Source organism: Macaca mulatta, chromosome 1 (genome assembly GCF_049350105.2).
Source record: "Macaca mulatta isolate MMU2019108-1 chromosome 1, T2T-MMU8v2.0, whole genome shotgun sequence".
Taxonomy (NCBI): domain Eukaryota; kingdom Metazoa; phylum Chordata; class Mammalia; order Primates; family Cercopithecidae; genus Macaca; species Macaca mulatta.
This window is the reverse complement of record NC_133406.1, coordinates 80,524,014-80,548,269: the sequence shown is the minus strand read 5'-3', so window position 1 is coordinate 80,548,269 and position 24,256 is coordinate 80,524,014. Positions and strand designations below refer to the sequence as shown.

The 24,256-nt window shown below is 37.0% G+C and overlaps 1 protein-coding gene across 1 annotated transcript in view; it reads left to right on the top strand.

Annotated features, from left to right (window-relative positions):
• The window catches only part of AIDA (axin interactor, dorsalization associated), a 43,001-nt gene extending 18,745 nt beyond the window's left edge, over nucleotides 1-24,256 (top strand). The window contains exons 5-10 of the mRNA XM_015115688.3: nucleotides 5,124-5,187; nucleotides 5,743-5,849; nucleotides 16,040-16,162; nucleotides 18,829-18,951; nucleotides 22,010-22,127; nucleotides 22,272-24,256. Coding sequence (XP_014971174.1) covers nucleotides 5,124-5,187; nucleotides 5,743-5,849; nucleotides 16,040-16,162; nucleotides 18,829-18,951; nucleotides 22,010-22,127; nucleotides 22,272-22,368 — 632 coding nt within the window. The 3' untranslated portion in view covers nucleotides 22,369-24,256. The remainder of the gene's footprint in view (nucleotides 1-5,123; nucleotides 5,188-5,742; nucleotides 5,850-16,039; nucleotides 16,163-18,828; nucleotides 18,952-22,009; nucleotides 22,128-22,271) is intronic.

Below are 24,256 nucleotides of genomic sequence, written 5' to 3'. Positions count from 1 at the left end.
TCCTCAGTCACATACTACTTCTTACTCAAACATATCTCTTCATGACCCTGTAAAATTCCCTTCAATAAATTCGTCCTTCAAAGTCCCTCAGATGTCCCGTCCTTCTCTGTTCCTCTAGCCATATTAAACTCGGCTTCCTATCTTTTATAGTAACACTTTTTATATCCATCTTCATTGTTTGTCCTGTATTTGTTTCACTCCTCAAAGAGATTGTGAATAACCTTTGTATTTTTCCCACAGAGCCTAATTCAGTGCTTTGTATGTAGTATGGGCATGGCAAATTTTGTTACATTGAATAGAATTGAATATCTTCAGGGAAACTTCTCTCATATTAGAAAATAATCTTTCAGATGGGAACAGTTACCCATTTTGCCTACCACAAAAATGAAACAAGTCAGTGGCAAAGAGAACACATGTTGATATTTGTGTGTGTGTCCCATTTCTAGAGTGTAAGCTTCAGGAGGGTGGCAGGTCCATGTTCTGTGAGAGCAGACTGGGAGTGCAGTTTTTACTAGTGGGGTACGTCCCCGCATCTGCCATTCAGAGGTCCTCAGTGTGTAGAGTCTACGGAATGAGCCAGTGAGTCCCCAGCCCATGATGTACTTTGTGTTCATTTAATACCTTATATGAAATTATAAACTCACCTCTCCCCTTCTCTGCATCCTCCTAAAGTATAATTAGTACTACTAGTGGAAGGAAAACCCTATGTAAAGTTTAAGGTAAATCCTGTTTTTAAAGGACATGAGAATCCCTGTTATTCTATAATTGATGAAAATGGAAACCTATTCTACAGAAAGTAAGAAAGGATCTGTTTTTGCTTCCAAAATTATCCACATAAATTAAATATTTGATACACTCTACACTTGCAAAAACAAAATAATGAAAGGTTATTATGCCAAAACAAACATTTCCTTTTCAAAGCATTGATACCTAAGAAAAGAAAATACTGTTTAATTCTTCTATTACAATACAAATGGAAGATATTCCTAGTAACTGATACAGTTTTTAACTTTTTAATTGGTGTTTTACACAAATTAAAGATTGATTTTTCCCCCGTTTTATTATTAAAATATTACTGTACGTTTTTGTTTCTGATATGAAGGACACATGGTCCTTTTTGTCACCTGTTCGCCTTTCCCATTCGTAGTATCTAATACAATATTATGTTAGTGATTAACTGATATTTATTGAGTTGAAGTTATCATTTACTCACAATGAGCTATCATGTACAAAGTTTAGAAAGGATGTTCTTATAATTTTTTTTTAAAAAATAGTGCTTTTTAGTGAGATCTGAAATGCAAAGATTCTAGTCAGCTGAATAGTGATAGAGAATGAGTTGTACAATAATGTAGGTTTATACTTGTACTTTAAATTTTTCTGTGTAATTTCATGATTTTAATTCTCACAACACTCTGAGGAAATGTTCTCATTGTAGAATTGAGGAAACTGAGATTCAGAGTGGGTATGTGAATGTTCAAGTCATTGCCATAATTCTTGGGCTAGGATTTGATTTCAAACCTTCTAACTTTCATCTTCTGACACTTCTGCCTTGCTTATCAAACTTTTGCTATACAGTTGATTCTATTCCTTGAACAAGCCTGACTAGTTTCTGCGTCAAAGCCTTTGTTGTTGCTCCAGGCTGATCCCTGGGAAGCCCTTTCCCTACAGCTGCCTGCAGATGGTGCCTCTCATCCTAGGTCATGGCTCAATGTCTTCTAATCATTTAGTTTTGAAAGGCTTACCCTGACTACCTTAGCTAAAGTTTTCCTTCTTCTCTACTTAATCCATTTGCACACTCATCCTGTTTGTGTCCTTTATAACACTAATCACAGTTACATTATCTTACTTGTTGGCTTATCGCTTTTTCTGATGAGAGTCTGAGATCCATATATGAGGACAAAGACTCTCTGTCTTGATCACTGTTCTCTTTAGCACCTAAATCAGTGACTGGAACATTATAGGCACTCAATCCATATTTGTTGAGAAGAAGAAAGAAAGAGAATAAGTGAGAATCTAGACACAAGCCTCAGAGTTCTTTCTCACTGGAGGGTTTGGTATAGATTACATATATAAGAATGAATATACTATGGATTATGTATATAAGATTATATATATAAGAAGGTATAGATTATATGTATGAAGAGTATAGATTATATATAAGGTTATATATATATATACAGGTATAGATTATATATATAAAATAAGAAGATGAAGGAATGTTGGAGGAAGTCATGGAATTGCAACGTGCAGTCTCTGGTTTTCCTCCTTTGGGATGCCAATATGCCACAACCATTTTAGCTCTGAACTGCAGAACTCCAAAATTAAAGATTGAATAAATTGAATACAAAATCATGGAAGCCTTTTAGGTCTTCCAGTTAACGCCGTGAATTCACTTTAATGTAATCACGGGTAGTTACTGGGCACCCATAAGGCCAGAAATGAAGCTGAATTACATACTTATAGTACCCTTCAGAGGTAGCTAGAATTGTAAGATGCCTCTCTTTAAGTATACATGTCGGAAGGTAACCATTGAAATACAGATTGATCACAGCCAGAACACAGGAGGTGATCCCATATTGTTTGAAGACTTCTCTTCAGGATAAATCCCTCTTTGTGAAAGTGTGTATATAAATATGGAAGTACATGTGTGTATATACATATGTAAGTACCTATGCGTATATATACAATCATTTGTCACTTAATGACAGGGATGCAGTCAAGGAAATACAGCCTTAGGTGATTTCGTTGTGTGAGCATCATAGAGTGCACTTATACAAACCTAGATGGTAGAGCCTGTTGCTCCTAGGCTACAAACCTCTACAGCCTGTTACCATACTGAATACTGTAGGCAATTGTAACACAGTGGTAAGTTTTTATGTATGTAACATAGTAGAAAAAGGATAGTAAAAATACATATAAAAGATAATAAATGGTATACCTTTATAGGGTACTTGCTGTGAATGGAGCTTGCAGGACTGAAAGTTGCTCTGGGTGAGCAGTGAGTGAGTGATAAGTGGATATGAAGGCCTAGGACATTATCGTACACTACTGTAGACTTTATAAACACTGTACAATTAGGCTAAACTAAATTTATTGTAAAAATTGTCCTGTCTTTAATAACAAATTAACTTTAGTTTACTATATATAAACTTTATTGACTTTAACTTTTTAAAACTTTTTGACTCTTTTGTAATACCATTTAGCTTAAATACAAACACTTTGTACAACTGTACAAATATATATATATTCTATATATATATATATATTTTTTTTTTTGAGACAGCTTTTGAGACAGTCTGGCTCTGCTGACCAGGCTGGAGTGCAGTGGCATGATCTCCGCTCACTGCCACCTGCATCTCCTGGGTTCAAGCAATTCTCATGCCTCAGCCTCTGGAGTAGCTGGGATTACAGTCGTGTGCCACTAGGCCTGGCTAATTTTTTTTGTATTTTTAGTAGAGACAGGGTTTCGCTATGTTGACCAGGCTAGTCTCAAACTCCTGTCTGCCAGTGATCCATCTGCCTCAGCCTCCCAAAGTGCTGGAATTATAGGTGTGAACCAATGCGCTGGCCACAAAAATATTTTTTCTTTATGTCCTTATTTTATAAATGTTTTCTATTTTAATTTTTGTTTGTTTTTACGTTTTAAACTTTTTTTTTTTTTTAACAACTAAGAAACACACACACATTAGCGTAGGCCTACACAGGGTCAGGATCATCAATATCACTGTCATCCACCTCCACATCCTGTCCCACTGGAAGGTCTTCCGGGGCAGTAATACACATGGAGCTGTCATCTCCTATGATAACAATGCCTTCTTCTGGATACCTCCTGAAGGACCTGCCTGAGGCTGTTTTATAATTAACTTTTTTTAGGGGGAGGCTGAGGCAGGCAATCACCTGAGGTCAGGAGTTCAAGACCAGTCTGGCCAATGTGGCAAAACTCCATCTCTATAAAAATACAAAAATTAGTCAGGTGTGGTGGCTCACGCCTGTAATCCTAGCTACTTGGGAAGCTGAGGCAGGAGAATCACTTGAACCTGGGAAGCGGAAGTTGCAGTGAGCCGAGATCATGCCATTGCACTCTAGCTTGGGCGACGGAGCGAGACTGTCTCAAAAAAAAAAAAGAAAGAAAGAAAATTAACTTTTTTTTTTAGTAAGTAGAAGAAGTACAGTCTAAAATAATGATAAAAATATAGTAAGTACAGTAAGTTCTATGTAAACAATATACTATAAAAAGTATAGTATATACTAGGCAGTTGGAATTTTTCAGCTCCATTATAATCTAATGGGACCACTGTCACATATGTGGTCTGTCACTGACTGAAACATTATTAAGTGGTACATGACTGATTATAATAATTTTTAAGCCTCAGAATGCCAGGACTCAGTATAATAAATTTTATCATAAAAGAAATATGAGAATTATAACCTTGCTGCTACAAACTACCAGTTTGATGACATTGAGAGGAAATCTTCTCAGGACTGAGAATAAAATGTACTCATGTATCTCTAACTGGGCATCTTCTATACAACTTTTTTTTTTTTTTTTTTTTTTTTGTTAAACAGAGTATCATTCTTGCCCAGGCTGCAGTGCAATGGCATGATCATGGCTCACTGCAGCCTTGACCCCCCCGGGCTCAAGTGATCCTCCTACCTCAGCCTCCTGAGTAGCTGGGACCACAGGCCTGCACCCCCATGCCTGGCTCATTTTTATTTTTATTTTGTAGAGACAGGAGTCTCCCTGTGTTGCTCAGGCTCAAATCTTTTAATTAAAGTACTATAGGGAGGAGGCCTTCTCTTTTTCTGGTACCCCATGTCTCACCTAAGACCTTGTAGATAGGATTCATTTTCCATGAGGGCTCTGAGACTCTGGAACTTACTCTTCTTGGAGATCTGACATTACTCTGAGGATACTGGTACCTAGAGTACACCATGGATATTTTAATTTTGCTAAGACCTTCAGTAGACAAATGTACTGTGTAGCTCTCAAATGGTGTAAGGCTGGGAATTTAAAAATATATATTAATATGCATAATAAAATTGATTAAAAATTAATCATTTAAGATATAATTTTTTATTTTGCTTCACGGAAGAATTCATGTTTCTTTATCTTCTTATTCTAGTCCTAAAGAATATTCTTACATATAATAAAGAATTCCCATTTGATGTTCAGCCTGTCCCATTAAGGTAAAAGAAACATTTATATTTGTTTTCTTATTTTATTTTTTACCTCTTTTTCAGATATTTCTGGGTTTTCTTAAATATCAACTTTAGTATTATTAATATCATTGACATCAACAGTGATAACAGTATATCAGCATTTTATTTTATTTTATTTTATTTTATTTTTGAGATGGAGTCTTGCTTTGTCATCCAGGCTGGTGTGCAGTGGCGCTATCTCGGCTTACTGCAACCTCCGCCTCCAGGTTCAAGCAATTCTTCTGCCTCAGCCTCCCAAGTAACTGGGATTACAGGTGCACGGTGCCATGGCCAGCTAATGTTTTTGTATTTTAGTAGAGATGGGATTTCACCGTGTTGCCCAGGCTGGTCTCGAACTCCTGAGCTCAGGCAATCCACCCACCTCGGCCTCCCAAAGTGCTAGGATTACAAGCATGAGCCACCGCACCCAGCCTATCAGCATTTTTTAATATCAGTATCTTGCCTGGGAAACGAGTATTTTTGAGGCTTCTCTAGTATATTTAGTTTTGCAGTTCGTTGTTTTTTCTGCCCTTTTTCATGTAGAAGAATTTTGGCACCTGGTGAAGAAGAGAATTTGGAATTTGAAGAAGATGAAGAAGAGGGTGGTGCTGGAGCAGGGTCTCCTGATTCTTTTCCTGCTAGAGTTCCCGGTAGGTATCACTTATTAAAAATAAACATTACTTAACTGCATCCAAAGTCAGGGTGTTTGAAACTTACTTTGGTGTTTGCTAGTGGGGCAATACAACCACTCTAAAGCTCATGCTAATCTTAGGCAAACTTTATTGGCAGTAGCTATTTCATAAGTAGGGTGTGAAGTTATCTTACTCTCCGTGTCAGGGGTCCTCAGGACCATCCCCATGTTCAGTGATTCTCTAGGATGACTCACGAGGCTCACTATATAGTTATATTCATAGCTAGGAATCATTACAAGAGAATGCAAGAACAAAATCAGCAAACAGAAAAGCCATTCAGGCAAAGTCTGGAGGTAACCAGGTGCAGGCTTTCAAGAATCCCCTTCCTGTAGAGTCACATAAGATGTGCTTAATTTCCCATGCAACAAGTTGCGACAACATATATGAAATGCACAATGTCGTCTACTAGAGAAGCTCTTTAGAGTCAGTGCCCAAAGCTTTTATTGGGGACTGGGTATGTGGGTACTTTCTGCCTGGCACAGACCAAAATTCCAGACTACAGAGGAAACAAGGTGTTTAGCACAAATCATATTGTTTACACAGTTTAGGCACAATGACCATTCTTACCAGGGAATGGTGGGAACCCTCCCCAAATCCAAGATCCCAGATGCCAGCCGTGGACTGACTTTGCAAGGAGGTTTTCTAAGAATAACAATCTTAGGCCTGCTATGTTAATTCTTTTCTGTATACTGTCATAAGTACTTATTTTGTTTTGTTTTCTTTTGACACAGAGTCTCGTTCTGTCACCTAAGCCCTGGAGTGCAGTGGCATGGTCTCGGCTTACTGCAAACTCTGCCTCCCAGGTTTCTAGCAATTCTCGTATTTCACCCTCTCAAGTAGCTGGGATTATAGGCGCATGCCACCACGCCTGGCTAATTTTTGTATTTTTGGTAGAGACAGGGTTTTGCCATGTTGGCCAGGCTGGTCTTGAACTCCTGACCTCAGGTGATCCACCTGCCTCAGCCTCCCATAGTGCTGGGATTACAAGCATGAGCCATTGCATCCAGCCATAAGTACTTCTTTAATTAATCAATTTGTGGTGGTTAAAAGTGGACCCATGGGAGTGGATACTGAACAATTGCCCTTTCTTCCCCATCTTGTTTTGAGGAAGCAAAGAATATATGGCAAACTTTTTTATTTCTGGAAGCTCTCCATGAGTATCTTCCCTCCCTGTAAATAACCTTGGCAAGCAGCCTGGGTAAATTTCTTGCCTCTCCCAATTACTGCTTTACTCTGTTCTGTTCTGTTCTGTTCTTATAAAGTATAGTTTTTATTTCTGATAAACTAGTTTACTTTGGGAAGTATAGCAATCTGCTATAATATTGTGATGCATTTTAGAAGAGATTCTAGAAGCTTTCCATTATAGTTAAATACAATCTGTGTGCTGTTCAGATAGCTTTCATCATAATTAATATTCCAGTATTTTGAATACTTCTTGAGGAGGAGTCATTTGGAGTAGGAACAATATAGGCTCGGACCAACAGATAACTGGGCTTTTGAGTCTGGGCTCTGCTAATCACTAGTTGAGGTACTTTGCACCTGTGTCTTAAACCAATCTGAACTTCTGTTTCTTTATAAAATGGGATAATGATAGTGCCTAACTCATACATAAGGTTATTGTGAAGATTAACAAGATACTAAGTATAAACCATTTAGCATTGTATTGTTCATATGCTGAATATTAGTGGTGGCTGTTACTCTTATCATCATCTCTACATGGGGATAACAGTACCTACACTGCAGGGTTATTGGAAACATTGCAGGCACTATCAATCAATGGTAGCTCTTATTGTTAATAATGTTTCTTTGGTACAAGGGCATTATTTCCAATCTACTTTGCTTTATGAAGAGAGAGCTATATTTTTCTTGCTTTTATAGGGTATTTCAAGATTGCCAAGATGGTGAGATATTTTGCTGTTTCACTGACTCGATAATTTTTATTGCCTTTTCAAACTACATACTGTAATTGGTGTAGCTTCCAGTTCTATAAATTTCTGTCTGATTCGGTTGTTTTCCTGCTTACTGTACTTCTGTAGCAAACAAGAAGCAGATGATGTAAATCATGAAATGGGCAGATGAAGGTCTTTATGGGGTTCAGATTGCCCAGTTGAAAAAGAACTTCTATCATAAATCCATTTGCTATGTAAGATTAAGCCCGAACTGAATTTGTATTCTGATACAGCATTGTGATATTTCGGTTTCAGAGATACAAATGCATTACTGAACCATTCTAGTCCCTGAATTTTTTTCCCCCTAAAAGAAAGAGTATGTATAGTTTAATTAGCTATATTTGGTTTGGGATCATATTGTTCAGGGCCTGTCTTATTGAAAAATAGCTTGTAAAATTATATTCATTGACATAGCAAGATGATACTTTTAATTATAGAGCAAGAAAGAGTTTCTTGTGACCCAAAGGGAACACAAGATTTAAAATCAGTTTTACTGGGATATTTACGTATGTGAAATTCACTTGGCTGGGTGTGGTGGCTCACACCTGTAATCCCAACACTTTGGGAGGCCGAGGCAGGTGAATCACCTGAGGTCAGGAGTTCGAGACCAGCCTGGCCAACATGGTGAAACCCCATCTCTACCAAAAATACAAAAATTAGCCAGGCGTAGTGGTGGGCACCTGTAATCTCATCTACTTGGGAAGCTGAGGCAGGAGAATTGCTGGAACCTGGGAGGCGGAGGTGCAGTGAGCCAAGGTTGTGCCATTTTACTCCAGCCCAGGCCAACAACAGTGAGACTGTGTCTCAAAAAAAAAAAAGAAAAAAGAAAAATTCACTCTTTTTAATATATACCTTTAATGAGTTTTGAACAACTCATATACTAACCACTACCACTGTTAAGCTAATGAGGTGTGAGGGTATGACGTATGGTTTGTAGATACGGTATGACCAAAAATAGTTTTTTTCTGATTTAAAATTTAAAAATGACTTTCTAGGCAGTCTGTCATGAAAAGAAAAAAAAAAGGTAGTCAAGCTTACTTACCTTTCTTGATATTAATCTCCTTCCTTCCTTTTCAAAATTTTTTCATTTCATAAGGCAAACATATTTATGTTATATAATTGGCTTAGCCAAATGGGAGTTAACTTTTCTAAAGATAGTCTTGGTAGATTTCATTTAAATAGAAAGTATAAGCTTATAGCCTATTATTTATAACCTAGAAATTTACTGAAACTCTCGAATTGTAAAGCTATAAAATGATAAACCAAAGCAATATAACTTTAAAAATAGCCAAGACACAACTTTTTACAAGACTTTTAAAAGCATTTTCTTACTAAGTAATGTGATTCAAGCTCAAATAGTCCTAGCAGTTTCAGAATTATTATGCATAGGTACTGGTTCTTCATCTCTTACATAGGCTTATGTATGCATAAAACATTATTTTTGACACTCAAAATAAACAATGAAATTTACCTATTTAATGTCAAGCCTGTATTTATTTTTTGCTGTATAACTACTCAATTCTGAGTTGAACTTGAAAGAAGAAAACATGGATTTTATTTTCAGCTGAAATGAAGCAGTTTCTTTTCTTGCTCGCACACATGTAAGAAAGTCAAAAACTGCGGCAAATGTTCATTGCTTTCCTGTGACTATCAGGGCATTCTTTTTTTTATGGAAATCCAGAACATGTTTAGGGGCCAAGCAGTTAATATCACCTGAAGTGTATGGTTATGTTTACAAACAACTTTAATCAGGTATAGTTTTAATTCAACAGACCTACATATAATATAATTTCAATGATAATGGCCCCTAAAATTTTTTCAAACTTTTAAAATAATTTCAAAATGAACTAACTTATATTTTCAAAGCCTTTCTCGTAAAAGCTTGAGGAACCCATGTTCTTCAACTGCTAATCAATTGCTAGCTAAAATAAATGGTATATGTATTTTAATATTTTACCACAAGTTCTACCTCTAAATGTAACTCAGCAATTCAAACAAATAAATGGTATCACCATGACCTGTTATCTATGTGCAATGCAAATTGCAAAGATTTTCTATTGCCAGATTTTCAAGACACATTTCATGTGTTATCTGCCATCTACCAAATATTGTAGCCAGTTTGAGCAATATCTTTATCTTAAATTGTGTTAAAAATTATCTCAAAATAATGCAAAGCATTATCAAGTATATCTTTTTTTATTATATTTTGGCAGCACAAAGAAATATATACTCAAAACAAATTTGGATGACAGAGAAAATCAGATACGTACCAGATATGCAAATTTAATTACAAGTATGATAAAAATGGTGAAAACTAGCAATGCGTATATTATCAAAATGTATATATATTATCATATGTATGTATTATGATGTGATAATGTTGAGTTTGCATTTTAGACACCTCAATGAACTCTGTCCTGAAAGTGTAGATAAAAAAAATTATGTATTCCTTGTTCATGACATTTAATTTTCAAAGCACCAAGACAACATAAGGACTGACCTTTCATTGAAGTACCAGTGCCTGTGACAAGCATCTATAAAATATTATCTAAAAATCAAACAAACTTAATAAGCAAATTCAAATTACAGTGTTTTCAGAAGATACAATCCTTAGTGATTTTCTGAGAAGGCTTTGCCTCTTTAACGTTCTGGTCTAGGTGATGATACACTACTATTTTAGAACAAAGACCATCATGCCATTTGCCCTTTTGGACCAAAAGAAAAATTTTCCTTTTGCTGTGGTATATGATGTAAACAATAGCAATTTTTTTTTAAAGCAGAAATAATGAGACAAAAAAGGAAATGGCAGCCTTCCTCTTCTCTTTGTGAGGACAGGGTCTTAAAGGATTTCCCTGACTTCAAGTTCCTTCCATGTGACCCCAGACTCCTCATCCATTCATAGTCTGGTTCTCCATAATCTCCATTGTCCAGAGTGCCTTTGGCCACACACAGAACTAGTCAATGTGAGAAGATCCTACTCCTTGCAGGGATCTCCATTTTTATCAGCTTCCTCTTGGAACAGAGAAGTTGTAAGTGAGGGGCCTCAAATATTCCTCCACTTTTCTCTGTACCAGCTGTAGGAGGGAGAGTGGTACTGATTGCTGGACACCTTGGTGGTCGGGGATTCACATGGCCAGCCTGGACAGAGGACTTGCTTGCACAGTCCCCATCTCCTTCCCATGGTGGCAGTGGCTATAACACACTCTTCTGAGAGCCTGCCTTGTTGCTAGGTTAGGCACTTGTACAGTTTTCAAAACATTCTTTTTTTTTTTTGAGACAGAGTCTCGCTCTGTCGTCCAGGCTGGAGTGCAGTGGTACAATTTCAGCTCACTGCAACCTCTGCCTCCCGGGTTCAAGCAATTCTCCTGCCTCAACCTCCCAAGTAGCTTCAATTACAGTCATGTACCACCACACTGGCTAATTTTTGTATTTTTAGTAGAGACAGAGTTTCACCATGTTGGCCAGGCTGATCTCAAACTCCTGACCTCAGGTAATCCACCCACCTTGGCCTCCCAAAGTGCTGGGATTACAGGTGTAAGCCACCGTGCCCGGCTAATTTTCAAAACATTCTTGAGTGAACTGGTCTTTGTTGAACAAACTTAGCCATTTCTGTGATACCTAGAACCTCTTTTCATTTTATTTGTGAGAATTTTGACAGTAGCACCTCAGTGAAGAAAGCCATGAGTTGACAGTGTCAGGGTTTTCTGTTTGACACCACAGTGTACAGCCCAGGGCAGTTCCTCAGAGGTACACGTGAAGACAGGGTGTGAAATCCAGCTTGGCCTTTGCTTGTTTGGGGCCTTCACAGCAGAAAAAATTTTCTTGAGTTCACCATTAGTTATACACCTTACAAATGCTGTAGCATGTCATTTATTGGTAAAATTTGTAGACTCAGTAGAGAAGCTATTTTTTTATAGTTTATCACAAAACCTCTTCAGGATATGAAAAGTCATCTCTGTGTGTACTTATTGTGCAGTTTGGGAGTAGAACCTTTTAAATTTCTTACACTATATCTTGTCCTAAAAACATCTTGTAATTTCACATGCAGGCATTATGAGATCCTTGCCCACTGTGTGACTTTTCTTTCTCTGGGCCTTACGTTGTGCTATTAATTTCCTTTTTGAGCCTTTTTTAACTGAACATTACTTAAAAAAAAAAAAAAAAAAGCTTTACTCTATTTTAAATGGCCATTAGGATATCAAAATAATCAGTATCTTTACTTATCAATGGTTGTGACTTGTAGTTGCGATTTTTCAATTTTGTTGGATCCATCGCTGCATTGATAAAGTGTTTTTCACAGATGATGCAACTTGGAAATTATCCATCCAGGTACAACCTTATTAATAAGTAGGTCTCATCATTAAATGGACTTTTTTGTGTTCCCCAGTGCACTAGTGCAGTGAAAGGATTCAGAAGCTTGAAATTCATTGTTTTTACTTAGAATTGTCTCTATGCTTAGGCTTAGAACCTTCCTCTCCTAGCTCATACCTCTTCTTTAGAAGTCACATTGAATTGAAAAATTTCCTCCAGTTTTCTTTGCTACAAGTAGAGCATGTTTGCTCCAGCTGTTGGTGCATAAGGGAAGGTTGGGGCAGATAAAGCTGAAGAGGCTGACATCAGACTGCTGTATAGAGCTCATCAGCTACCAGTGGCTTCCCCTGTCTCCTGAAAAAAAAAATTAAATGGACCAAATCAAGTGAGCATAATCTTAACTGCTTACTGCCATATGAGGCTCAAAGACCTATAATAAAATTGCTATAGGGGCTGCATAGTCTCTTTTCATCACTGTGAACCTGCATTGCTCAGTACAAAGCCCATTGCAGGAACTGCAGTTGGTAAAGTTTTATAAATGTAGTTACTTATTCTCATGTTACTCTATACAGTTGAATGCATCCATTTTTGTTTTAGAAATCTGGCTTTTAATACATTGCCTTGATTTTTAATTATTGTATGTTTTTATCTTTGACACACAAATATGTTAACTTTATTTATTTTTTTTGAGACGGAGTCTCGCTCTGTCGCCCAGGCTGGAGTTGCAGTGGCCGGATCTCAGCTCACTGCAAGCTCCGCCTCCCGGGTTCACGCCATTCTCCTGCCTCAGCCTCCCGAGTAGCTGGGACTACAGGCGCCGCCACCTCGCCCGGCTAGTTTTTTGTATTTTTTAGTAGAGACGGGGTTTCACCATGTTCACCAGGTTGGTCTCGATCTCCTGACCTCGTGATCCACCCGTCTCGGCCTCCCAAAGTGCTGGGATTACAGGCTTGAGCCACCGCGCCCGGCCCAAATATGTTAACTTTAATCTAGCCCTGGAATGGTATGGTATTACCCTAGTATTTTATCTTCTTTCATGCATATTATATAAGGCAGTACATTGATAATATGTTTTCAGGCCACGTGTTTACTAGAGCATAATAACCTCTAAAACTGTAAAATTTATTTATCATTCAACAAAATATTTCTAAAACAAAGATCTCTTTATTACTAGTGCAAACAATACAAAAATGAACAGTTACTCATTCCCGTTTTTCAGGATGCTCACCATGTAAGACAGAGCCAAAAAAAGTACATCATCATGGTTAGAGGTGGACACAGTATATTATGAGTGAACGAAAAAAGGACTGAAGGAGTTTAGCAAAAGTAATCTAGCCAGAACTGAGACTCGAAGGGTGTGTAGGAGTTGATTAGGCAGGGAGAGAGCACATTAGAAACCACTGAGAAATACACCTTTCTATACTATCTATCGTCTTAATTACATAGCTTCAGCTGTTCCTTAGTCAAGATAAAACTGAACCTTCATGATGGAGTGCAATGTTTTATGTTCTACCTTGAATTAGGGAAGAACTGAATAAATTAGGTATCTTTCCGGCTTGGAATCACTGCCTCCATATTACATTGTTAGAAATATATTTAGTAGTTAGATTAAACCTTATTATATTCTCAGGCAGAAAAAAAAGTTTGTTGGTAAGGAAGAAAGAAATGTTAGCCTCGTTATTTCAACTAAAAGATCTAGATAATTATAGGTTATGAAAGTGATTCACCTAAAGGTAGAAGAATTTTTAATGTTTACTTGGGAGAAAATAGTCTATCATAAAAGGAACTTCTCTCTTTTGTCTGTCAGAAAACACCATAATCAAAGTCAAAATGACAAAGGACTAATATCCTTAATATATAAAGAAAATTTTAAGTTGTGACAACACCCCCAAAACATTAGAAAATTGGTTAAAATATATGAACAGATAGTACACACACACACCCCCCCAAGATATACAAATAGCTCTTGAACATATTAGAAGATACTCAACTTCACACATGATAAAAGACATGCAAATTAAAACTACTGCTGTTGAGGCAATAGGGAAATGGGCTCATTCATCACTGGTGGGAATAGAAAGTGATAATAGTCCCTTTAAAGGAGAGTTCAGCAATAGCTCAATAATAACAAAAATATACAAGTTTTCTTAGTTTAGCAGTCCTGTTCCTAGGAATTTTCTCTGAAGATACACTTCCAATAACGTGTAAAAAAATTTTTTTTAAATACTTGCATATACACCAGGTTCTCTATTGAGGTGTTTTTGGTAATAGTAATCTATTAGAAACAACCTAACTGCCATACGAAGATTGGCTGAATGAATAGCCAATACATGGACTATTACAGAAAATAATTAGGAAAATCTCCATAAACTATTGCATGATTTTTTTTTTTCAGAATATATTGTTAAATCAGCAAGATGCATATATCAAGGTAATTCACATTAGCAGATTAAGGAGAAGAATCTCATGATCTCAAGAGATGCCGAAAAAGTTTTCAATTACATTCTAATTTCTTTCATGATTTTAAAACTTTCTTAGCAGACCAAGAACAGAACATTTTTAATCTGATAAAAGGTAGCTATAATGACATTTAGTGCCTCAGTCATATTTAGTGATAAAATAGAAAGCTTTCCTTTTCAGATCAGGAACAAAACAAGGGTGCCTACTATTAACTGTTTTCCTCAACAGTGCTTTAGAAGTTCTAGCCAGTGTACTAGTATAAGAAAAAGAAATAAAATATAAAAATTGGAGGAAACTTGTCCCTTTATTTGCAGATGTTATGAATATGTATTTAGAACATGAAAGAGAACCTATGGATAAGTTGTTAGTATTAATAAGAGAGTAGAGTTCCTGAGTATAAAATCTGTACATAAAAATCAGTTCTTCCTACCAGCAGAGGTATTATTAAAAAATCGATCCTATCTCTTTAAATAAGCAATAAGTGCTCAGAAAATGAAATATTATAACATCTATAATAGTATCAGAAAAATATCAAGTATCTTATAATAAACCCAACAAAAGAAGTATAAGACTTTTGTGAAGAAAAGAATAAAATTCCATTGAGAAAATTAAAAGTCTTTAAAAAGCTGAGAGATAACAGTTGATGGATTGGAAGAAGCAATTTCTAAAGATGTGATTCTTTCTAAAATTGATCTAAACTTCACTGCAATTTCAACAGGTGGTTTTTTTTTTTTTTCCTTAATGTTCATAAGAAAAAGAATGGGAAATTAGACTGTAAGATTATTCCATTAAATACACAATTACTAAGTTGTAAATTATTTCCTGTATCAATAGTAACTAGTGGCAAATGCCTGTAGTCCCTGGTACTCGGGAGGCTGAGGTGGGAGGATCACTTGAACCTAGGAGGTTGAGCTGCAATGAGCTGATTGTGCCACTGCACTCCAGCCTGGGTGAAAGAGTGAGACCCTGTGTCAAATAAAAAGTAATTTAAAAGGATTTGTTGATCAACTGTGGTATTATATTTCTCAAACATTAGGATAATATAAGAAATATTTTAAAAGTTTTTTCTTCTACCACTTCATACTGAGATGCGAAGTATATTATATAAATAAGCATATACAAAGTAATGAGTTTATTATTAATTATGTGGTAACTTATAATTGGGCTTCCTGGAGTGACTTGAATTTCTGACAAACTTGAATAATTTCTGCTTTAGTGGTGACTATGAGACATGGAAGTGCAGATTTCTCTTATGTATAATTAAACATTTGAAAAAAGTAATGCCAAGCGTTTGGGAGTTTTGGGAACCAAAATAATGCCTGGCTGGTTATTAAGTCAGTTACGAGCAAGGCTGTATCTTCTCTGTGTTTGTTAAAATGCTTATTGTGAAATGACATGAAGCTTTTATTGCTTTTTCCCTGTTGCCAGGTACTTTATTACCAAGGTTGCCATCAGAACCAGGAATGACGTTACTCACTATCAGAATTGAGAAAATTGGTTTGAAAGATGCTGGGCAGTGCATTGATCCCTATATTACAGTTAGTGTAAAGGGTAAGTAACTCTGTTTACTTTTTTTCCCTCAGGTGAATTTTATAATGTTGCTTCTTATTTGGGACAGCTTTTTTTTGGTGGTGGGGCAAGGAGTCTTCTGTATGTGACAACTCGTTTTAGTTCATTCTATTATATAATGAGGCAAAGTCCCTGAAAGAGATCATCACTTCTTCACTGAACACTTTTGAGAGATTTACTTATTTTCTTATTTATAACTTACACTGTTTTGCTTTTAAGTTTTTCTTTGTGTATATCTTTTTATTCTTAAAATCCCACCTGGGGTGCTGGCTACACATCTTTATCAGCAGATACATCATTTAGGATACAGGTTAACAGAATATCCCTCACCTTCCAAAGGTGTGTAGGTTTGTTTGCAAAGCCCAGTGTTCTGTTTCCCTCCTGCGTTAGGCCCTCTCCTTCCTGTCCAAGAGAGAGGTCTACATTGGAGAGTCCTCCAAAGGTGGATGAGAATCAGGCCTTAAGTGAATGATCAGTGAGGACAGGGAGGAGGACAGATCCATAGCATGCCTGCTCTGAACGTAATCCTGTGGAGCATTCAACAAGTGAAGTATTTCTTATCCTTAACTATGTTACTGTGGTTAGGAAGCATGATTATTCTTAGGATTTGGTTTTTTTCTCCTATCCAGTGAAAAGGTAGTTAACCTTTTCAGTCTTTCAGAGGGAAACCACATTGGTTGAATTCTTTTGTTGTTGCCAAACATTGTATATAGTACTTTCTTTATAAAGTACTTAACAGTCTTTTAAAAATAATTATTGGGCAATTGAGAATGAAGTTGTCATACTCCTGTCCAGAAACAACTGCACAGCTAATCCAAGTGGTTTACTTTAATCTGTAATTTGAGGCAAGTCAAAGAAACAGATAGGGACTGAAATCAAATGAAGAGAACTTTTGTCAGTCATAGAAATAAGTTCAGATTCAAAAGTTCATTAGTACCAATTAAAATAAAAAGGAATTTGGCCACAGAGAGGGATTATTTGGAGACCATGATCCACAGCACTAATGCTGTGAAACTTTTAACTTCTGATGTTATCAGTTATCAAATATATGGCCTACTGGAAAGTATATATACTCTACATTATAGTTTGATCGGTCATTTACAGAACTGTGTAACTCATTCAGGAATGTACACTGTAAAACACAAAGATATTTAATGATATTGTAGTAGCTGTTAAGTTACCTTTGCATACATGTTGAACTAAAACATATTTTTGTAAATATCTTTAAGAACTGAAACAATCAATGAACTATATTGTTTTAAGTTCTCTAAGACAAATCTGTTGAGTAATACGTAAACACTTGAGTAGTCATTAAATGAGTCCATGTTGAATTTGATTAAACTGGAAGATTCCTGGATCCAGAAAATTAAAACCATACACAATAATTTAGTGTTCTGTCTAGTTGGTATAAAACAGGTTGTTATAACAAATATAATGAGAATTTAGATAATATTTGTAAAATTATTCATTGATGGAAGGGTTTCAGTGGCAATTTTCATGTCCATTTTTGGTCCTTAGATTTGAATACAGCAGGGGGATTCTGATAATGTTAGATTTAAAGGCCTTTCCAAACCATATACTTGATCAAGTTTGGAAATTAGGGGTAAGGTCCCATTGAGGCATATTATTTACATTCTAAGTTTTTATTGCAGACAAAAATATAGTGGCCTATTTCCTAAGGAAAACAAAAAGTTCTTTTCACTTCTTCCCTATAAAGATGAAATTTTGTGTTCTACAAGCTTTCTTTTGTACCTGATTGAGACAGGTTTCCTCCTTCCCACCGCGAAGCCTCCCATCCCCTCACTCAGCCTCTCCACATGCCTCTGTGATCACCTGCAACTCTTCAGATACCTGCTCACACCAAATGGGAATTTCTATTAGTCCAAGAATTTCCTCTCACCTTTCTGCAAGCATCCTTATGAAATATACCCCCTGTAGTTGGCAGGGTTTTTTTTTTTTGTTTATTTGTTTGTTTTTTGTTATTTTGACACGGAGTTTCACTCTTATTGCCCAGGCTGGAGTACAGTGGCGCAATCTTGGCTCACTGCAACCTCTGCCTCCCGGATTCAAGAGATTCTCCTGCCTCAGCCTCCCAAGTAGCTGGGATTACAGGTGCGCACCACCACGCCTGGCTAATTTTTTGTATTTTTAGTAGAGACGGGGTTTCACCATGTTGGTCAGGCTAGTCTTGAACTCCTGACCTCAAGTGATCCACCCACCTTGGCCTCCCAAAGTTCTGGGATTACAGGCGTGAGCCCCCATGCCCTACCTAGTTTGCAGTTTTTTGTTTTTTGGTTTTGTTTTTGAGATGTCACCCAGGCTGGAGTGCAGTGGTGCAATCTTGGCTCACTGCAAGCTCCGCCTCCTGGGTTCATGCCATTATCTTGCCTCAGCCTCCCGAGTAGCTGGGACTACAGGTGCCTCCTATCATGCCCGACTAATTTTTTTGTATTTTTAGTAGAGATGGGGTTTCACCTTGTTAGCCAGGTGAAACTGTGTTAGCCAGATCTCGATCTCCTGACCTCATGATCTGCCTGCCTCGGCCTCCCAAAGTGCTAGGATTACAGGCGTGAGCAACCGTGCCCGGCCTGCAGTTTTTAAGTCTGTATACTTGAATGTTCCTAAAGAGAAACTTCTTTTCTCTTTAGATCTGAATGGCATAGACTTAACTCCTGTGCAAGATACCCCTGTGGCTTCAAGAAAAGAAGATACATATGTTCATTTTAATGTGGACATTGAGCTCCAGAAGCATGTTGAAAAATTAACCAAAGGTTTGTAATCCTAAATAATCATTGGCTTCTTATGGACAGAATTCTCATCTTATTTGTGTTTGTACATGTGAGGGACCTAGCATAGTTAGTATCTGGCAGAAGTAAATGTAACATAGTGTTTATTGATTTGAATAAATATACGTATTTTTAAAATTTAGAAATTAGGAATTGTGTTATCTACTTGTCTGATAACACTGTTATATAGTAAAACAATCTTTGATAATACAATTTTATTGTCTTTACCAACAAAACAAAGTTTTTCATACACTGAAGGGCTGGGAGAAGCAGGAGCACCCTAAGGCTCCCTGATGATTAAGTTTAATGATTAAGTTTTAATCTTGAAATTAAGAACCAGGGTTTTCTTCCAGGATTTCTAGTTTGGTAGAACGATAACTTGCAGTTAATTGTTAGGAAATAGGAAAGGACAAAAGCAAATTTTTGAAACAGTGAGGTTACATTTCCAAGTACAGTTCTTAGTATTAAATACCCATGCTTTTTGCCCAGTGAAAATTTCGGTGTTCTCCAAAAAGGTGACTTCAGAATCCCTTTATCACCTGAGGGTTCAATTGCAGTTTCTGAAATGTTCAAGCTCTATAGGATATTCAAGTGCCTTTTGAAGTGATTGCCTCGGCATCTGAAATATTCTATATTTCACTTCTCAAGTCTGATGCTGCTGCCTCCTCTGTTCTTCTACTAAAAGACCTTTCAGTGCTTCTGTTAGAACAGTGGTTCTCAGAGTATGATTCCTGGAACAGCAGCAGCACCTGGAACCTTGTTAGGTGGCACCCCCAGACATCCTGAATCTGAAACCATGGGGACGGGCCTAGCAGTCTGTTTTAGGAAGCCCTTTAGGTGATTCTGACATACACCAAAGCTCCAGAGTCGCTGTGTTAGAAGACTATGTATGTAGGAGGTGCTTAATAAATAGTGTTGAAGAAATTTCAGTTACAAAGTATGTCTTCTGAACAAAACTGTTGATTTGTTTCATTTCTTTAACTCTGTTGCCTTAAGAAATGTTTGTGATGTGGAGGGGAGAAGGTGGAGTGTTTCATGGGTTAGCTTTTCTATTTTATTACAGTGTTCTTTCTTAATGACTCGACTCACCAGATAATAAAAGTAGAACTAGATTAAAAATTTGACTCTATTCGTTTTCGCCAGCTTCAAACTTACTGTTTACCGTTACTGTAGTTTTAACTGATATTAGTGTTAATGACCATACTTTCATGTTTACAAACATTTTAACTTAATCTTCCCAGGACATTCTTGTTTTATGTTTTGTTCTTTCTTATAAAAAGCATGATGAGGGATGCAGGAAATATATTATTTACAGGTGATACAGATTAATAATTTAACTTCCTCAGAATGATGGTAACATATTTGAACTTTGGCATTGTTTTGAAATGTGACTTTATCATTCACATTTATTCAAACCTCAAGACACAATCATGAGGAGGAGATGGGTTTCCTAGCTGAAAAGACTCTGGTATCTTAAAAATCTTTGAGGTTTTCTAATGACAAAATGCCTCTGAGTATTGTGGGAGGGAGAAGAGAAGCCACCGTTTGTGGAAATGGCAAGGTCACACACCTAGGGAAGAGACGTTACCAGTAACCTAACTATTGTAATCCTTTCGAGCATGTTGGGAGTAGATGGCTGAATATGCCCATCTCTCTCTCACCCACATCCCATTGTCTCCTGAACAACTGGTTTTTCTTTCCTCCCTTGCCATGTGATGTGGTCCATTTGGACCCAAGTGCCAATGCTGTACACACATTTCTGAACACTGCTGAACTTCTAGTGACTTGTGAGTTTTGTCATCAGTGACAGTATTAAATGTATGTTATCTTTGAAAGCCAAGCTCCTGGACTGCTCTGGTTAAGGCAGTATTTAGAAGTAACCAGTGAAGAGTGAGACACTGACTTACTTCCTTCACTTTCCATGCCTTCTTTAGAAATTCATTTTTCTTGGCCACATTGATGAGGCAACTTATTTCTCCATTTTTAGCTTTTTCCTGCAGGATTGGGGGAAGAGTTTATCTGTTGGACTTTGGGGACATAGGACTGTCTAAATTGCTTATTTTTTTCTTTTTTTGAAACAGTCTTGCTTTGTCACACAGGCTGGGGCACAGTGGCATGATCATGGCTCACTGCAGCCTCAGTCTCCCTGGGCTCAGGCAGTCCTCCCTCCTCAGCCTCCCGAGTAGCTGGGACTACAGGCACCTGCCACCAAGCCCGGCTATTTAAAAAATTTTTTTGTAGAGGTGGGGTCTTACCATGTTGCCCAGGCTGGTCTCAAACTCCTGGCCTCAAGTGATCTGCCCACCTCTGCCTCCCAAAATGCTGGGATTACAGGCATGAGCCACCGCACCTGGCCAGAACTGTCTAAATTTCTCATTATCACTTGCTCATTGGAGGAGAGTGGCAGAATAGATAGATTTGCTCTTTGAACCTTTTGTCTTCTACAGCACTGCCTTGACACAAACATGCAGTTCCAGGAAAAACATCACAACAGTGCTTTGAATACTGTAAAAGGTATTAGGGAAAGAGATAACATTTTACAGCTCAGCCAGCATGTGATTTATGTTGTTTGAATTCCAAAATACCCCCAGGATTGAATTTTTGAGTTTTTGTTTCGGGGTTAGGGAAATAATTCAAGTTTAAATTTTTTTAGGAACTCTTTTAAATGCATTTTCTACCTAATGAGTTTCTATGTGTATTGAAGTATCTTCTTTGTTCTTCTGTGGCATTTCGTATTTTATAGCAGCTTATGATTCTACCTGTGTACATAACTGTTATACATTCTTGAAGCAGTCTAGCTCAAGAAGTTTTGCTATAGTTTGTAGAATTGGATGATAAGGAGAAATGTCACTCTTCTCAGATACAGACGAGTTTGGGGTGACAACCATAGTAAGTTACTGTCAAATCATTGAGACTGGCACAAGTTGTTTTGTCGAATTATGCCCGCTGTAGCTGTTCATATGCTTCTGGTGATCAAAGAAAATGAATTGACACACAAGAAATGTGCTATCTGTGGTTTATGCGGCTTGTTTTAATTCCTTAGGTGCAGCTATCTTCTTTGAATTCAAACACTACAAGCCTAAAAAAAGGTTTACCAGCACCAAGTGTTTTGCTTTCATGGAGATGGATGAAATTAAACCTGGGCCAATTGTAATAGAACTGTAAGTGGTGTGCATATAGAGTTAGTACTAATTTGATGGTGACTAGTATGTATTTCTTCTAAATCCCCCATATCCAGTATTTAACCTTGGAAGAGTTCAGTTATCAAAGTGTTTTAAACAATCATCCTTCTGTTGTGATTACAGATACAAGAAACCCACTGACTTTAAAAGAAAGAAATTACAATTATTGACCAAGAAACCACTTTATCTTCATCTACATCAAACTTTGCACAAGGAATGATCCTGACATCATGAACCTGGAACTTCTGTGAATTTTACCACTCAGTAGAAACCATCATAGCTCTGTGTAGCGTATTCACCCTTCAACAGGCAGGAAGCAAGCCGCACCCAGACCAGTAGGCCAGAGGGAGTCCAGTGCAAAGCTGTACCACAGAATTCAAAGTCCAGCACATCACTGACATATAGGACTCCTTTGGATACAGGTTTATTGTAGATTTTGAAACATGTTTTTACTTTTCTATTAATTGTGCAATTAATAGTCTATTTTCTAATTTACTACTACTCCTACCCTGCTTCCTGGAACAATACTGTTGTGGGTAGGATGTGCTCATCTTCAGACATAATACAGCAATAAGAATGTGCTAGAGTTTACACATCTGTTCACTTTTGCTCCAGTATGCTCTTTTGACTTAACTTCAAGCTTTGGGTTGATGTGGGTAGGGTAGTGTCAAACTGCTTTAAGAGGAATTGGACCAGTTCTGCGGCCTAAGAAGGTCTGTCTGGATGTTTATAGGCAGCTCCTCTGAAGTGGCCTAAATTCACCCTGATCTGATAGTTTTCCTGCTTAGAAAGTGTGCCTTGGCCAGATCAGTATCCCATATGGGAGTGTTCCCTAGGTTGTAGCTGTGATTGTTTCCAGATGACCAGATTGTTTTTCTGAAAATGAGCATATTTTTAGTCATGTTGATTAGCTGTTCTTCTACATCACATTGTTACTCTTTCTGATGATGATTCTAGGGTTAACATTGGAACCATATCAAAGTAATTACAAATTTTTAGATGGGTTTACAATGTCTTCTAAACATGTAATCTAAAAATAATTGAGTCAGATGCTAACGAGATACTGCAGGCATAACTGCTGTTTTTCTGACAACTGATTGTGAAACCTTAAAACCCGCATACCTCTTCTTATAGTGAGGAGTATGCAAAATCTGGAAAGATATTCTATTTTTTTTATATAGGTAGATAGGATCGCCATTTATTTCCTATTTAGATATACTGACATTCATCCATATGAAAATATGCAGGTCATTAGCTTACTATAATTTGACTATTTACTTTTGACTTAATGGGGCATAAATAAAACTTTCATAGTACACATGAGGTGGATATTTGATACACAGAACATTTGTGGTGGGCTTTCTGTGGGTTAGATGTAAAGCCCACATATTTTAATATTCACTATTTTAAATGAGCAATGCATGAGGGGAATGCAGTGTCAGTACCTGGCCTATTTTTAAACTAGTGTAATCACCCTAGTCATACCATTCAGTATGTTTGCTTTTTAAAATAAGTAACCACAATTAAGTTGTTTTAGCCCTTGCACTTCAAGAGATCTAGTCTTTACTTTCAGTTGTCTGTTAGGTCCATTCTGTTTACTAGACGGATGTTAATAAAAACTATGTGAGCCTGAACGAATTCTCGGCCAAATTTAGTCTTGTCTCTCATCTTGATTGGATTAATTCCAAATTCTAAAATGAGTCAGTCCACAATAGCTCTAGGGGATGAAGAATTTGCCTTACTTTATTGTTCACTCAGTTCCTAAGACTGTGAGTTGTCAAATCCCTAGACTGTAAGCTCTTCAAGGAGCAAGAAGCGCATTTTCTCCGTGTCATGTAATTTTTCTAAGGTGCTTGGCAGCACTCTGTACCCTGTGGAGTACTCAGTACCTTTTGTTTGATGTTGCTGACAAGACCTAAAAAATAATCCCTTAAAAAAACGATTAAAATGTAGCAAAACCGATGTATTATTTTTTCTCTTTTCTCATAAACCGTAAGATATGTATATCAAAGTGATAATTTATATGAAGCATCTGCTATCCTTCACATAAGTATGGTTTATATGAACTACAAATACCTTTCATCAACATTAAAGAAGCTTAAATTGAA